At 42.1% G+C, this 18,781-nt stretch overlaps 1 protein-coding gene across 2 annotated transcripts in view; it reads right to left on the reverse strand.

Annotated features, from left to right (window-relative positions):
• The window catches only part of LOC110508194 (glypican-5), a 246,172-nt gene that overhangs the window by 178,302 nt on the left and 49,089 nt on the right, over positions 1-18,781 (reverse strand). For both annotated transcript variants that reach the window (XM_036966675.2, XM_036966674.2), the window contains exon 3: positions 7,014-7,705. In XM_036966675.2, coding sequence (XP_036822570.1) covers positions 7,014-7,705 — 692 coding nt within the window. The remainder of the gene's footprint in view (positions 1-7,013; positions 7,706-18,781) is intronic.

Genomic DNA, 18,781 nt, shown 5'->3' on the forward strand with positions numbered 1-18,781 from the left:
CACAAGTTGTTCTGCTTCCACGAGCACATCCAATGCTAGCATCAGTAATTCTACATTTGTTGTTAGCCCAGCTAGCATGGACACTGACAGTTGTGAATCTGATGCAGCCGAAGAGCTACTGTCCCCTTACCCGGGAACGCACCGAAGAGACAGGGACTTTGGACCATCAAAGAGGCGCAAATATGATGAGAACTATATTGATTTGGGGTTCACTATTGGGAGTAGTGCCTTTCCTCAGCCACAGTGTGTTATATGTGCAAAAGTACTATCTCACAACTCGAAACCTTCACTCCTGCGCAGACATTTAGAAACAAAACATGTGTCACGGCTGTTGACGGATGAGGACCAAGGGGCAGCGTGGTGAGCGTACATTTTACTTTATTTAAGAATGATGCCGACAAAAACAATAAACCATACAAAACGACCGTGAAGCTACAGGCTATGTGTCATAAACAAAAGTCAACTTCCCACAAACACAGGTGGGAAAAAGGGTACCGAAGTATGGTTCCCAATCAGAGACAACTATAGACAGCTATCCCTGATTGAGAACCATACCTGGCCAACACATAGAAATAGAAAATCATAGAAACACAAAACATATAATGCCCACCCCAACTCACGCCCTGACCAAACCAAAATAGAGACATAAAAAGGATCTCTAAGGTCAGGGCGTGACAACATGCCAATTTGAAACATAGCCAAGTTTTTTGAGAGAGAATTAAGATGACTTTCGAGTAGTAAGACATGTATAAAAGCAACAGATACCATTAATAAGAAGGGGCTAGAAGCATCTTATATGGTAAGCCATCCCAAGCACGTACCAGACTTGTGGAGGTCTACTATTTTTTTTCTGAAGTCTTGGCTTATTTCTTTAGATTTTCCTCAGATGTCAAGCAAAGAGGCACTGAGTTTGAAGGTAGGCCTTGAAATACATCCACATGTAAACCTCAAATTGACTCAAATTATGTCAATTAGCCTATCAGAAGCTTGTACGGCATGACATCATTTTTCTGGAATTTTCCAAGTTGTTTAAAGGCACAGTCAACTTAGTGTATGTAAACTTCTGACCCACTGGAATTGTGATACAGTGAATTATAAGTAAATAATCCGTCTGTAAACATTTGTTGGAAAAATGACTTGTGTCATGCACAAAGTAAATATCCTAACCGACTTACCAAAACAAGAAATTTGTGGAGTGGTTGAAAAATAAGTGTGTGTAAACTTCCGGCGTCAACTGTATGTGAGAGTGGATTCTCGGCCCTCACTAGCATGAAAACTAAATACAGGCACAGACTGTGGGTGGAAAATGATTTAAGACTGAGACTCTCTCCAATACAACCCAACATTGCAGAGTTATGTAGTTATGTGCATCCTTTCAAGCACACCCTTCTCATTAACCTGTGGTGAGTTATTCACATTTTTTTATGAATAAATAACATTTTATATTTAAGATAGCTAAATAAAGAGCACAATTATTGATTATTATTATATTATTATTTGTGCCCTAGTCCTATGAGCTCTTTGTTACTTCCCACTGTTAGGTTCTAATTTTTCAGAGTAAATAACTCATGGACACTTCATTACAGCTGTAATTCAGACCAAGTCATGGCTTCCCCCGTGGTGGTATTAATTCCCCACTTTGGGTGGTCTCCTCCTTATCTCTAAACATTGTATCATTCTTGCAAAGCTGGGAACTAAGTGATATGAGACTTCAACGGTTTCTCCCCTTATCAGTACTGCCACATGAGATCGTGTTCCCTGCTCTCAGCCCCTCCCAAGCTTCATTATGGCACCCCTCATGTCTCCTTTGTAACTAATGTTCCTATACTCTGAGGATAAAACATTTCAAAGTTTACCCCAGAATCCACCACCACAAGCCGGGTTGTGACAAACACTCACACTCATTCTTATGTTTAATAAATGTATCGTATAGTGTGTGTGTGGCAGGCTTACAATGATGGCAAAAAACAACAATTGAGAGTCTGCTGACCCTGGTGCTAGAGGGGGTACGAAGCTGGAGGTTGAATGTTTGAAGGGGTATGGGACTATAAAAAGTTTGGGAACCACTGCCCTAGAGCACACAAAAAATGATACATACCATCTGGCCCACCATGTGACCGTGATGGCGCCGGAGGGGATGGCTGCCGTCTTGTCGGCTCTTCTATTCTATTTTGTTTGATTTTTTGCGTTGTTCGTAAATAGTTTTGTACATAATGTTGCTGCTACCATCTCTTATGACCGAAAGGAGCTTCTGGACATCAGAACTGCGATTACTCACCTCAGATTAGATGAAGAGTTTTTCTACAATGAGTCGGAATAGAGGGATATACTACAGACACCCGACCAGGCCCAGATCCCCGTAATTCGCTGGAGAAGGAAACGAGGAAAGATTTTCTTTTTTAGGTCTCTGTCTGTTCAGTGAGTTCTCATTGGGAAACGATATTTCTTAGGCACTTGTTTTCCTACCGCTTCCACTGGATGTCACCAGTCCTTGGAATTTGGTTGAGGTTATTCCTTTGTGCAATGAAGAAGTACGGCCATCTTGGAAAAAGGTAACGCTGTTGAGAGTGCGCAAGACTTGAAAAGTAGCATTAGTTTCCTCTCGTCCTCTATTGAAAACAGATAGACCCATCTTCAATTTGATCGATTATTAACGTTTAAAAATACCTAAAGTTGTATTACAAAAGTAGTTTGAAATGTTTTGGCAAAGTTTACAGGTAACTTTTGAGATATTTTGTTTTGACGTTGCGCAATTTGGAAGCTGTTTTTTTCTGGATCAAATGCGCCAAATGGACATTTTGGATATATATGGACGGAATTAATCGAAAGGACCAATTGTGATGTTTATTGGACATTGGAGTGCCAACAAAAGAAGCTCATCAAAGGTAAGGCATGTTTTATATTTTCTTTCTGCGTTTTGTGTAGCGCCTGCAGGATTGAAATATGCTACTCTCTTTGTTTACTGTTGTGCTATCATCAGATAATAGCTTCTTATGCTTTCGCCGAAAAGCCTTTTTAAAATCTGACATGTTGGCTGGATTCACAACGAGTGTAGCTTTAATATAGTATCTTACATGTGTGATTTAATGAAAATGTGATTTTAATTTGCAGCGCTGCATTTTCCCTGGCTTTTGGCCAAGTGGAAATACCTTAAGAAGTTAATGCAAGGAAACTTCAATCAGTTTTACCTCATTTCTATTAGCATAGAATGAGCAACCTGAGGGAAAAAATTCTAGACCACCTTTACTCCACACACAGAAACACGTACAAAGATCTCCCTCGCCCTCCATTTGGCAAATCTGACCATAATTCTATCCACCTGATTCCTACATACAAGCAACAATTAAAGCAGGAAGCACGAGTGACTCGGTCTATAAAAAAGTGGTCAGATGAAGTAGATGTTAAACTACAGGACTATTTTGATAGCACAGACTGGAAAATGTTCCGGGATTCTTCCGATGGCAGTGAAGAGTACACCACATCAGTCACTAGCTTCATCGATAAGTGCATCAATGACGTCGTCCCCACAGTGACTGTACGTACATACCCCAACCAGAAGCCATGGATTACAAACAACATTTGCACTGAGCTAAAGGGTAGAGCTGCCGCTCTCAAGGAGCGGGACTCTAACCCGGAAGCTTATAAGAAATCACGCTATGCCCTCCGATGAACCATCAAACAGGCAAAGCATCAATACATGACTAAGATCGAATCGTACTACACCGGCTCTGACGCTCGTCGGATGTGGCAAGGCTTGCAAACTATTACAGACTACAAAGGAAAGCACAACCGAGAGCTGCCCAGTGACACGAGCCTACCAGACGAGCTAAATAACTTCTGTGCTCACTTCAAGTAACACTGAAACATGCATGAGAGCATCAGCTGTTCCGGATGACTGTGTGATCACGCTCTCCGCAGCCGATGTGAGTAAGACCTTTAAACACGTCAACATTCACAAGGCCGCAGGACCAGACGGATTACCAGGACATGTACTCCAGGCATGAGCTGACCAACTGGCAAGTGTCCTCACTGACATTTTCAACCTCTCCCTGTCTGAGTCTGTAATAACAACATGTTTCAAGCAGACCACCATAGTCGCTGTGCCCAAGAACACTAAGGTAACCTGCCTAAATGACTACCGACACGTAGCACTCATGTCTGCAGCCATGAAATGCTTTGAAAGGCTGGTCATGGCTCACATCAACACCATTATCCCAGAAACCCTAGACCCACTCTAATTTGAATACCGCACCAATAGATCCACAGATGATGCAATCTCTACTCCACACTGCACTTTCACACCTGGACAAAAGGAACACCTATGTGAGAAATCTATTACTTGACTACATACAGCTCAGCGTTCAACACCATAGTGCTCTCAAAGCTCATCACTAAGCTAAGGACCCTGGGACTAAACATCTCCCTCTGCAACTGGATCCTGGACTTCCTGACGGGTCGCCCCCAGGTGGTAAGGTAACAACCCATCTATCACGCTGATCTTCAACACGGAGGCCCCTCAGGGTTGCATGCTCAGTCCCCTCCTGTACTCCCTGTTCATTCATGATTACACGACCAGGCACAACTCCAACACCATCATTAAGTTTGCTGATGACACAACCGTGGTAGGCCTAATCACCAACAACGATGAGACAGCCTATAGGGAGGAGGTCAGAGACCTGACCGTGTGGTGCCAGGACAACAACCTATCCCTCGCCGTGATTAAGACAAAGGAGATGATTGTGGACTACAGGAGAAGGAGGACCGAGAAAGCCCCCAATCTCAAAGACAACAGGGCTGTAGTGGAGCAGGTTGATTACATGGTCCAAGCACACCAAGACAGTCGTGAAGAGGGCACGATAAAACCTATTCCCCCTCAGGAGACTGAAAAGATTTGGCATGGGTCCTCGGATCCTCAAAATGTTTTACAGCTGCACCATCAAGAGCATCCTGACAGGTTGCATCACTGCCTGGTATGGCAACTGCTCGGCCTCCGACCGCAAGTCACTACAGAGGGTAGTGAGTACGGCCCAGTACATCACCGGGGCCAAGCTTCCTGCCATCCAGGACCTCTATACCAGGCGGTGTCAGAGGAAGGCCCAAAAAATTGTCAAAGACTCCAGCCACCCTAGTCATTGACTGTTCTCTCTGCTACCGCACGGCAAGCGGTACCGGAGCGCCAAGATTAGGTCCAAGTGGCTTCTACACAGCTTCTACCCCCAAGCCATAAGACTCCTGAACAGCTAATGAAATAGCTACCCAGACTATTTGCATTGCCCCCCCCTCTTCTGTGCTGCTGCTACTCTCTGTTATTGTCGACACCGGTGCCCCTGCACACTGACTCTGTACCGGTACCCCCTGTAAATTGCCCCGCTATTTTTATTTACTACTGCTCTTTAATTATTTTATTTAAAAAAAGAAAAATGTTTTTTTATTACTTAAAAAAATATTATTTTTTGGTACTTTCTTTAAACTGCATTGATGGTTAAGGGATTGTAAGTAAGAATTTCGCTGTAAGGTATACCTGTTGTATTCGGCGCATGTGACAAATAACATTGGATTTGATTTGATCGCAGCCTAAACATCAGCGCCACAGGTAACTTCCACAAAGCTGTGAACAAGCTGAGAGACAAGGCAAGAAGGGCCTTTTATGGTATCAAAAGGAAGATAAAATCTGACATACCAATTAGGATCTGGCTTAAAATACTAGAATCATAGAACCCATTGCCCTTTATGGTGGTGAGGTCTGGGGTCCGCTCACCAACCAAGAATTCACAAAATGGGACAAACACCAAATTGAGACTCTGCATGCAGAATTCTGCAAAAATATCCTCAGTGTACAATGTAAAACACCAAATAATGCATGCAAAGCAGAATTAGGTCGATACCCTCTTATCATCAACATCTAGAAAAGAGCTGTTAAATTCATCAACCACCGACAAGGAAGTGATTCCCAAACCTTCCATAACAAAGCCATCACCTACAGAGAGATGAACCTGGAGAAGAGTCACCTAAGCAAGCTGGTCCTGGGGCTCTGTTAACAAACAAAAACAGACCCCACAGAGCCCCAGGACAGCAACACAATTAGACCCAATCAAATTGGGAGAAAACAAAAAGATAATTACTTGACACATTGGAAAGAATTAACAAAAAAAGAGCAAGCGGTAATTCTATTTAGCCCTAAATAGAAAGTACAGAGTGGCAGAATACCTGACGACAGTGGCAGAATACCTGTCCACTGTGACTGAACCAAACTTAAGGAAAGCTTTGACTATGTATAGACTCAGTGAGCATAGCCTTGCTATTGAGAAAGGCCGCAGTAGGCAGACATGGCTCTCAAGAGAAGACAGGCTATTTGCACACTGCCCACAAAATGAGGTGGAAACTGAGCAGCACTTCCTAACCTCCTGCTCAATGTATGACTGTATTAGAGACACATATTTCCCTCAGATTATACAGACCCACAAATAATTTGAAAATGAACCCATTTTGATAAACTCCCATACCTATTAGGTGAAATATCAGCGTGCCATCACAGCAGCAAGATTTGTGACCTGTTGCCACCAGAAAAGGGCAACCAGTGAAGAACAAACATCATTGTAAATACAATCCATATTTACGTTTATTTATTTTACCTTTTGTACTTTAACTATTTGCACATTGTTACAACACTATATATACATAATATGACATTTGAAATGTAACTATTCCTTTGAAACTTGAGTGTAATGTTTACTGTTCATTTTTTATTGTTAATATTTCACTTGCTTTGGCAATATAAACATATGTTTCCCATGCCAATAAAGCCCTTTAAATTAAATTAAACTGAATTGAGAGAGAGAGAGAGAGAGAGAGAGAGAGAGAGAGAGAGAGAGAGAGAGAGAGACTAGAGGGCTTAGCATCACCCTCAACGATGATGCTATCCTAAAACCACTCAGATAACACGACAGAGAATGTGTGTGTGTGTGTGTGTGTGTGTGTGTGTGTGTGTGTGTCTATCTACTCTTTCTCCTCACCGTAGTGGTCAGTGTTGGCCCGTGGAGCTGTGCATGGAGTATAGCCTCGTTCACGTGCCCCCTGACCCCCAGCAGGGCCAGCTCCAGGCTGTGTTGTCCAGCCACCGCGTGGGTCAGCTCCTCGAGTGCCGCCACATACCTCCGCCACGGCCCATCCAGCTCGGCCACGCTCGCCAAGCAACCGCGCATCACGTTCAAGCAGTAGCCCATGCACGGCTTGATCAGCGTCAGCCCGCGACAGTGCGAGCAGTACTGCATCTTGGTCAAGCCCCGTAAACACTCTTTGGTGAGGGAAACGTGTTCTGTGGCGTTCATGACCTCAGTGCCTTCGGCGAGGGCGAGGGATAGGGCTCGCCCGGCGCCCAGGGCGCGCCTGAGTTCTTGGGCAAGCGTATCGGGATGAGGGCCAAACGGGTTGACGTCTTGCCGGGTCGCGCGGAGACACTCGCCCCTCTTGCCCGCCGCACCCATGCCGGGGTTGACCAAGCGTACATAGACGAGTGGGAAGAGGTTGTCGTAGAAACGTGTGATTGCGGCCTCGAGGGAGAGGTTGTGTCCACGGATGTAAAGGGAGAGGGAAGAGAAGAGGACATTGACATGAGGGAGGGCCTCGCGGGAGAGGGGCGAGTAGGTGTCCTCTAGCAGGGATGAGAGGTGGCCCTGGGAGAAGGAGAGCAGGTACTGGAAGGTGTCTGGAGGGAGGGTAGGGGAGAGGGGGTGGGAGAGAGAAAGAGGACAGGACGTGGTTACATTTAGATTAATAAAATAAGGCAGTATAGTATATACCAGTGGTGTAAAGTACTTCAGTAAAAATACTTTAATGTCCTACTTAAGTAATTTGGGGTATCTGTACTTTACAATTATTATTCATATTTTTGACTACTTTTACTTCACTACATTCCTAAAGAAAATAATGTACTTTTTACTCCATACATTTTCCCTGGCACCCAAAGGTACTCGTTACATTTTGAATGCTTAGCAGGACAGAAAATGGTCCAATTCACACACTTATCAAGAGGTCATCCCTACTGCCTCTGATCTGGTGGACTCACAAAACATAAATGCTTCATTTGTAAATGATGTCTGAGTGTTAGAGTGTGCCTCCGGCTATCCATAATTTTAAAAAACATGAAAATTGTTCCTACTGGTTTGCTTAAAATGTCATGAGAAATTATTCATACTTTTACTTTTGATACTTAAGTATATTTATAACCAAACTTATAACCAAACTTTATAACCAAACTTTTACTCAAGTAGTATTGTACTGGGTGACTTTCACTTTTAACTGAGTCATTTTCTATTAAGGTATCTTTACATTTAGAATGACAATTGGGTACTTTTTCGACAACTGGTATATACTTAATTATAAACTGGGTGGTTCGAGCCCTGAATGCTGATTGGCTGACAGCTGTGGTATATCAGATCGTTTACCACGGGTATGACAAAACATTTCTTGTTACTGTTCTAATTACATTGGTAACCAGCTTATAATAGCACTAAGGCACCTCTGGGGTTTATGATATATGGCCAATATACCACAGCTAAGGGCTGTATCCAGGCACTCTGCATTGCGCCGTGCTACGAACAGCCCTTAGCCGTGGTATATTGGCTATATACCACACCTCCTTGCTTAAATGCACCATGAGCATCTCTTTGTACGACTTTAACTTAAACAATCTAACAGTAACACACATCCTGATTCCTGCAGAAGAGAGGTCAGAGAGGACACCCTCTCACCCTCCCATCCTCCTTCCCATCTGAGCTTGGCTAGTGGGTATTAGTCACTTAGCTTTGGGTGGAAGGGGAAGAAGGTGTAGTGTTCACTACATCCCATGCAGTAAAGTGGCTGGATATCTGTGTGCATGAAGTCGTGTGTGTGTGTGTGTGTCTTGAGGAGACAGTAGCTGAGCTGGGTCTTGGCTGGGTACTAAAAACTGCACCCTGACATGAAGTCACTGCAGTCAGTCAGTCAGCTATGGCATGATGGTAAGAATAGAGCTAAATTCTATCATAGCTGTCTGGCACACAGCATACCATGCTCTGACATACACAGGGAGAGGATGCTACTTTAGACTCTAGATACACCAGGTGAGTCACAGCAAGTCATTGAAATTGAGTCAGCCACACCATATCAAAGATCCTAGATGATCAAGAACAGAGGGGCACAGTGTGGCCTGTCGTGACATGGTATTTGCACATGCTCCAACATCAGAGGTGCCATGGGCTACTGCCATACCATACCAACAGCCTGTCTAGTCAGCTCAGTTGGCAGTGCCCCTCACTCCTCTCTCCCCCTCACTTCTCTTCCCTCATCCTTTCCTCTCTCCCTGTGTGGGGACACAGTGCTCTCCTCAGCCCTGCTGCCTCTTTCTCTCACTCTCTCCCCCCATCTCTCCAGGTCTCTCTCTGGGTTCTGATGTCATCCCTATGGCATGCCAGCAGATGGAAGAGCAGCAGCAACTGTAGAACAACTGAGACAGGAGACACAGTGCCATCCCAAATGTTCCTTGTTTTACTATCTTTGTGAGGACTTCTGGTCCCAAAAAGGATAGTAAAACCATAAACACACACACACACACACACACGCAAAATATCACATATGGATGCTAAACACACAAGGACACGTAATAATATTCTAGAATAGATCATGTGGAGTTACTGGATACATACTCAACACACACAGTATCGTGGGTGAACTCTGACAACTCAATATCTTATAACACACACAGTATCGTGGGCGCACTCTGACAACTCAATATCTTATAACACACAGTATCGGGGGCGCACTCTGACAACTCAATATCTTATAACACACACAGTATCGTGGGCGCACTCTGACAACTCAATATCTTATAACACACAGTATCGTGGGCGCACTCTGACAACTCAATATCTTACAACACACACAGTATCGTGGGCGCACTCTGACAACTCAATATCTTATAACACACAGTATCGTGGGTGAACTCTGACAACTCAATATCTTATAACACACAGTATCGTGGGCGCACTCTGACAACTCAATATCTTATAACACACAGTATCGTGGGCGCACTCTGACAACTCAATATCTTATAACACACAGTATCGTGGGCGCACTCTGACAACTCAATATCTTATAACACACACAGTACCGTGGGCGCACTCTGACAACTCAATATCTTACAACACACACAGTATCGTGGGCGAACTCTGACAACTCAATATCTTATAACACACACAGTATCGTGGGCGCACTCTGACAACTCAATATCTTATAACACACAGTATCGGGGGCGCACTCTGACAACTCAATATCTTATAACACACACAGTATCGTGGGCGCACTCTGACAACTCAATATCTTATAACACACAGTATCGTGGGCGCACTCTGACAACTCAATATCTTATAACACACAGTATCGTGGGCGCACTCTGACAACTCAATATCTTATAACACACACAGTACCGTGGGCGCACTCTGACAACTCAATATCTTACAACACACACAGTATCGTGGGCGCACTCTGACAACTCAATATCTTATAACACACAGTATCGTGGGCACACTCTGACAACTCAATATCTTATAACACACAGTATCGTGGGCACACTCTGACAACTCAATATCTTATAACACACACAGTATCGTGGGTGAACTCTGACAACTCAATATCTTATAACACACACAGTATCGTGGGTGAACTCTGACAACTCAATATCTTATAACACACAGTATCGTGGGCGCACTCTGACAACTCAATATCTTATAACACACACAGTACCGTGGGCGCACTCTGACAACTCAATATCTTACAACACACACAGTATCGTGGGCGCACTCTGACAACTCAATATCTTATAACACACAGTATCGTGGGCGAACTCTGACAACTCAATATCTTACAACACACACAGTATCGTGGGCGCACTCTGACAACTCAATATCTTATAACACACACAGTATCGTGGGCGCACTCTGACAACTCAATATCTTATAACACACAGTATCGTGGGCACACTCTGACAACTCAATATCTTATAACACACAGTATCGTGGGCGCACTCTGACAACTCAATATCTTATAACACACAGTATCGTGGGCGCACTCTGACAACTCAATATCTTATAACACACACAGTACCGTGGGCGCACTCTGACAACTCAATATCTTATAACACACAGTATTCTGGTGGATGGTACTTTTATTATCACTTCTGTACTATTTTCACCAGTATGTGGTACACTTTCACAACTCTTAGTACAAAACTCCAAACAGATCATCCAAAAGGCTGTTTTTTTCAAAACTTTAATCACATTTTCTGTTGACTAAGTACAACACATAATCACCAAACCTAATCGGTGTATCATCTAGAAATAACTTTCATATAAAGTAATTGCCTTTCACAATGCAAAGCTCACAATACTTTTGATATTATTATTTTCTCATTTGTTTAAATGCATTTCACCATCACTTAATCCAATTTAGCTTAATGGTTAATCACTTAACCGTTTGGTAGACCTGTAGATTTGAATACTATACATGAATTTTGAGACCTACAGAAATAACAGAAATAAAAAGTGTTTTTAAAGTAGAAACATCTAAATTTGTCACGTTCGTCATATACATAATGAGCGGACCAAGGCGCAGCGTGAGTAGAGTTCCACATATTTATTAAAGTTAACCTTCAAAAGAACAACAAAGAATACATGAACGTGCAGTTCGTAGCGCACATAGCACATAGCACAAAAGCAAAACAAAACAATATCCCACGAACGCAGGTGGGAAAAGGACCACACTAAGTATGATCCCCAATTAGAGGCAACGATCATCAGCTGCCTCCAATTGGAAACCATACTCACACCAACATAGAAATTCAAGACTAGAACACCCCCTAGTCACACTCTGACCTATTGCACCATAGAGAACCCCAAGGGCTCTCTATGGTCAGGGCGTGACAAAATTACATGTATGATACATGATAACCATACATAATGAATATTCATTATTGCTAACTGATTTCACTTAGTGGTAACCACAATTGGTCACCATATAAAAGGGGGTTACAGTATTCTTACAGTAGGATCTACTGACAGTATGCTCGGTTCTACCCTCTTCTGTCTGGCTGTCACGCCCTGACGTTAGTATTCTTAGTTTTCTTTATTATTTTGGTTAGGTCAGGGTGTGACATGGGTGATATGTGTGTTTTTGTCTCATTCTAGGGTGTTTGTACTGTCTAGGGGGTTTTGTAGATTTATGGGGTTGTTTTCATCTAGGTATTTATGTTGGTCTATGGTTGCCTAGATTGGTTCTCAATTAGAGGCAGGTGTTTATCGTTGTCTCTGATTGGGAACCATATTTAGGCAGCCATCTTCTTTGGGTATTTTGTGGGTTATTTTCTATGTCAGCACATTGTTTATATATGGGTCACGGTCGGCTTATTTGGTTTGTTGTTTTTGTTTAAGTGTTCTTCATTAAATAAAGAATGTATTCTAACCACACTGCGCTTTGGTCCACTCTATACGACAATCTGTGTGGCTGTGTTCTGTCTGACCAGCAGGAGTGGGCAGTGGTGGAAAAGGTGAGGGCCAGGAATGACATACGGCTGTCTGAAATAAAGCAGGCCATTAAGGAGAACGATGACACCTTTGCCAATGTGGCATCCATCAGTCTACGAACAAACTCCCGCCTTTTGAAGAGGCACCCGGTATCTATGAAACACATTTACCTGGTTCCTTTTGAGCGACACAACGATCGGGTTAAATAACTGCGCCCTGAGTATATCCAGGTACAGAACTATGTACTGTATTACTGTTACTATTTGATGCACATGCTACTTCACAATATCATATTGGAACTATAATTTAAAAATAACTAACCAAAATACATTTTTAGAGGGTGATTCTGCATAATGCTGCTGTGAACCAGTATATCTTTGTTGATGAAGCAGGCTTCAACCTGGCCAAAACTTTTCTCCGTGGGTGAAACCTCATTGGCCAACGGGTGACAGTCCAAGTGCCTGGACAACGTGGGGGAAACATCTCCATGTGCGCAGCGATCTCTAAAGATGGTGTGGTAGGACGTAGGCCATTACTTGGATTGTGTTTCTCAATGAAATTGAGCAGACCTGTCAAGGTGAAGGGGTCACCTATATGTCATTGTGTGGGACATTGTCAGGTTGCACAGGATCAATGCAGACCAATGTCAAGCTTGGATTCGCCATGTCAAAAGGTGTTTCTCGCGGCACATAAACAATGAGGTCATTCCCTATGATGTAGATTACAATGTATGGCCAGATGCTCAAGACAGGCTTGATTCAAATGAATGCATGCGAAACGTTATGTTTTATTTTCATTCATTTAATTTGTTTCATTTAACTTCTTACGTTTGATTACAGACAGTACACCTATATTGCAATTATACCTGAAAAATGTATGTTTTTTTGCATTAATAATTGTAGAGGATGTCTTCATTGAGCACACCTTTGATTACACATTGGATAGATATTATGGAAATTGTAGATTTTCTGTCAATTTTGTTGGGAAATATAAGGGTATTGTCTAATGTGAAATGTAATTTACAGCACTGTAGCATATGACTTTCAGCACTTCTAAGGGTGATTTGAAACACGTACAGTGCCTTGCGAAAGTATTCGGCCCCCTTGAACTTTGCGACCTTTTGCCATATTTCAGGCTTGAAACATAAAGATATAAAACTGTATTTTTTTGTGAAGAATCAACAACAAGTGGGACACAATCATGAAGTGGAACGACATTTATGGGATATTACAAACTTTTTTAACAAATCAAAAACTGAAAAATTGGGCGTGCAAAATTATTCAGCCCCTTTACTTTCAGTGCAGCAAACTCTCTCCAGAAGTTCAGTGAGGATCTCTGAATGATCCAATGTTGACCTAAATGACTAATGATGATAAATACAATCCACCTGTGTGTAATCAAGTCTCCGTATAAATGCACCTGCACTGCGATAGTCTCAGAGGTCCGTTAAAAGCGCAGAGAGCATCATGAAGAACAAGGAACACACCAGGCAGGTCCGAGATACTGTTGTGAAGAAGTTTAAAGCCGGATTTGGATACAAAAAGATTTCCCAAGCTTTAAACATCCCAAGGAGCACTGTGCAAGCGATAATATTGAAATGTAAGGAGTATCAGACCACTGCAAATCTACCAAGACCTGGCCGTCCCTCTAAACTTTCAGCTCATACAAGGAGAAGACTGATCAGAGATGCAGCCAAGAGGCCCATGATCACTCTGGATGAACTGCAGAGATCTACAGCTGAGGTGGGAGACTCTGTCCATAGGACAACAATCGTATATTGCACAAATCTGGCCTTTATGGAAGAGTGGCAAGAAGAAAGCCATTTCTTAAAGATATCCATAAAAAGTGTTGTTTAAAGTTTGCCACAAGCCACCTGGGAGACACACCAAACATGTGGAAGAAGGTGCTCTGGTCAGATTAAACCAAAATTGAACTTTTTGGCAACAATGCAAAACGTTATGTTTGGCGTAAAAGCAACACAGCTCATCACCCTGAACACACCATACCCACTGTCAAACATGGTGGTGGCAGCATCATGGTTTGGGCCTGCTTTTCTTCAGCAGGGACAGTGAAGATGGTTAAAATTGATGGGAAGATGGATGGAGCCAAATACAGGACCATTCTGGAAGAAAACCTGATGGAGTCTGCAAAAGACCTGAGACTGGGACGGAGATTTGTCTTCCAACAAGACAATGATCCAAAACATAAAGCAAAATCTACAATGGAATGGTTCAAAAATAAACATATCCAGGTGTTAGAATGGCCAAGTCAAAGTCCAGACCTGAATCCAATCGAGAATCTGTGGAAAGAACTGTAAACTGCTGTTCACAAATGCTCTCCATCCAACATCACTGAGCTCGAGCTGTTTTGCAAGGAGGAATGGGAAAAAATGTCAGTCTCTCGATGTGCAAAACTGATAGAGACATACCCCAAGCGACTTACAGCTGTAATCGCAGCAAAAGGTGGCGCTACAAAGTATTAACTTAAGGGGGCTGAATAATTTTGCACGCCCAATTTTTCAGTTTTTGATTTGTTAAAAAAGTTTGAAATATCCAATAAATGTCGTTCCACTTCATGATTGTGTCCCACTTGTTGTTGATTCTTCACAAAAAAATACAGTTTTATATCTTTATGTTTGAAGCCTGAAATGTGGCAAAAGGTCGCACAGTTCAAGGGGGCCGAATACTTTCGCAAGGCACTGTACATGAATGGTAAGTCAGTACTGATGTTGACTGATTTCCTTATATGATCTGTAACTCAGTAAAATCTTAAACTGTTGCATGTTGTGTATATATTTTTGTTCTCTATCTTCGTGTCCTTCATTGCAGCCTGACTCACCACTGTCTGTCTCACTACTCTCTGTAAAGAAAATATTTTGTTATGAGAAATTATAGTAGCCCATATTTTGATTATAGCTAGCTTAATTTCAGTCAACTGCTCCTGCTGAGATTAGTCTCCATTCACCGTTAGCTTTTAACTTCATCCTTCTAGCCATAGCTAGCTACCTGGCTAACAGCAGAGCCCTTGAGCTACCTAGCTAGACATTGACTGAAATATCAGCAACTATTTACCAGTTGTACACTAATTCTCTGAGAGTTTTTTTTTTTTTATAACCTTTATTTAGCTATGCAAGTCAGTTAATAACAAATTCTTATTTACAAAAGACAAAAGGCCTCCTGCGGGGGCAGTAGCTGGGATTTTTAAAAAGTATATATATATATATATATATATATATATATATATATATATATATATATATATATATACTGTCAGTAAGAGTGTTAGGGGAATGTCTGACATGGCTCAGTTTTCTGTAGGACAGAGTGGTGAATAAATGCCCTGCTAACAAGGCAAATCCCGGGGAGCAGGCCAACATAACGAGCATACATGAATCATTAGATTAGAACTAATATCAAGAAGCCTTTGAGCGTTTATCAACTCTGGGAGCGCAATAATAAGCTCGTAAATGATAATTAACAAAATACAAATGTGAGTAACCGCTATTTCACAAATAAAAAGGTGCATAAACAGCGTTTAAGTGTGTTTACCCTCCACTAATCCCTGGTTGGGTATGGCAAAACCCATTCATGAACATCAATATCCTGCTAGGCAGGTTTGAATCTACATTTGCCTGGCATTTTGGCTATCGATGTGACGTTTGGCAGCGCCTAATCAGTCAGCTCGGTACTTGCCTGGCTGAGAGGCAGTGTGGGTGGAATGAGGGTGCTCGTCTGCCAAAAAGAGCGTGAAAACTTGGTCGTCTGCCTCGAAATTACCAATACCCTTTCCTAATATTTTTCATATGAACATATTTTATCATTTTTTGTTCTCTCTTTTTAATTAAAGTACTTTTGAAGTACCAACTTGAGAAAATGTCTGATTTCAAGCTATTCCAGTACTTGAATTTCAGAGTGCCAAATTCAAGTAATTTAAGCACCTCAAGCGAACCTTGTCACCAGGTGTAGTTTGTAATGTTCCACCACAACGCATAATCACTATAGCAGCTCCTGAAATCACACATACACGTAGCCATGCATACAGTCACCTATACATGCATGTGCACACACACACACAACCAGCCACAGTGAGGTGATCAGATAGAGAGATGAGGTCATGTGAATGAGACAGACAGACAGACCAGACAGGACAGACAGGTCCTGACCTTAGTTCCTTTTGTATGTTTCTATTTTAGGTTGGTCGGGGCGTGAGTTGGGGTGGGCATTCTATGTTTTGTTCTTGTGTTTATATTTCTATGTGTTTGGCCTGGTATGGTTCCCAATCAGAGGCAGCTGTCAATCGTTGTCTCTGATTGAGAACCATACTTAGGTAGCCTGTTTTCCCACTCTTGTGTGTGGGTGGTTATTTTCCGTTTCAGTGTTTTCACCATGATTCGGTTTTCCTTTATTCGCTTGTTTTCTGTGTTCATTAAATAAATATGACGAACACTTACCACGCTGCATATTGGTCCGATATTTCCTACTCCTCCTCAGAAGAGGAAGCCGACAACTGTTACAGACAGACAGACAGACAGGGCTGTGTGTCTCTGTATCGATCATAAAGATTAATAAAGTTAATCAAAGGTTAAAAAAAAAACTACTGATAATAGATTGGTGAAATGCAGTTTAGGCCTAAATGTCCTTTAGAAACTATACTAAAAACAATAAGTAGCATTGCCAAGAGAAGTCAAACAGTATGTTGTTGGGATCCTAATTTAAGAGAGGATAGGCCAGCTGCAAAGTCAAAATTGGCTATATTGTAAAAATGTAATCTTAATCTTAATTTAAGATTACAGTTGGGCATTAAATGTAGCAGTGTGGGGTTAATGTTAGGGTTAGGCATAACATCAGATTTGATGACTTTGTGGCTGTGGCAGTTATTGACCAGGGCTGTATCCAGAACAAGATTCATGACGAAAACACTTACCTGCTGGAAAAATAGGAACATGTTAGCTCACAAAGCCATGATGTGCAAGCTTTCGTTGTAAACCCAGCATTAATACCCTTGACTCGGCTAATCAAGGTCTTCACGTTTAGTTCAATTGAGAGTGTTAGTGCTGGGTTAAACTGAAAGCCTGCACCCTGCTAGCACCATGACATGGCAAACAGGTCAGAGTTCTAGCAACATGACCTGGTAAGAACTGACCTATCACTAGCAGATCACTAGAAAGTAGCAAAAAGGTGAAATTACGATCACTCTCCAGTGATACGCAAACGGATCTCCTCCCTTTTCATTGTTAGGCCTACATTCACTTCGTGATGACATCTTGTGTTCTATTAGATTAGTGCTGATTGTTTCCATTCTGTCCACCTCCAGGAGAGTGCCACCACACTGGGCACAGACGTCAGTTCAACATCATCATCATTTTGATTTACAATTGGTTGAGTTGTCATCTAACGTGAATTCAATATGAAATCAACAACAACAAAATATTCTGATTTGGGGTAAAAGTTGGGTGAAAGAAAGACGAAATCCGTTGATGGCTTTTTGCATATATTGCACAGTTTTCCACATTGAGTCAAAGACAGTCCTTTGATTTATATTTTTTAAATGACTTGGAAACAACGTTGATTCAACCAGTTTTTGCCCAGGACTTGCCTAGGACAAGACTAGACAGACCAGAGACAGGAACAACTACTGCTGGGCTAACGCTACATCTGGCTTCAATAGGCCCCCGGGTCCTGGACCGGTCTCTGTGTCCCCAAAGCTGTTAGCCTAAACACTTTCCTCTCAAACACTGCTCTGTCAACCTCTCAGTACTACTCTGATGAACTCCAGACGCATACTAGGCCTACTCTCTTTACTTGATTTGGTTCACTCTTTTGATCATAACATTTCCCAGAGACAGCCATGTATGCATTAATGCATCCATTTTAAAAACAAACAATATGAATTTGTTTTTACCAATCTAACTACAACACAATGGTAATCATTTCATTTGAATGGTAAATCTCTTCCTTAACTGAGTAAATAAAGATGGCATAGGCCTACTCACAATGCAGGTGAATGCATATCCAACAGGAGGTGTGTGCCTGTATTGAGTTATTGAGCTTGTTGTAGCTGATTAATGGTGCTGCAGATGACAAACGTTTTGCCTTCCATTTGGGACCTACTGATCAACAGCATTTCCATAGAAGCATCACTCCAACATGTCACGCCTGTATGGAAGGACATCCTATAGGCAATGCTGTTAGTTTGAGAATATAAAATATCATTCAATGCAAATCTGT

This window comes from Oncorhynchus mykiss, chromosome 28 (assembly GCF_057628025.1).
Source record: "Oncorhynchus mykiss isolate SJ-2025 chromosome 28, ASM5762802v1, whole genome shotgun sequence".
Classification (NCBI taxonomy): domain Eukaryota; kingdom Metazoa; phylum Chordata; class Actinopteri; order Salmoniformes; family Salmonidae; genus Oncorhynchus; species Oncorhynchus mykiss.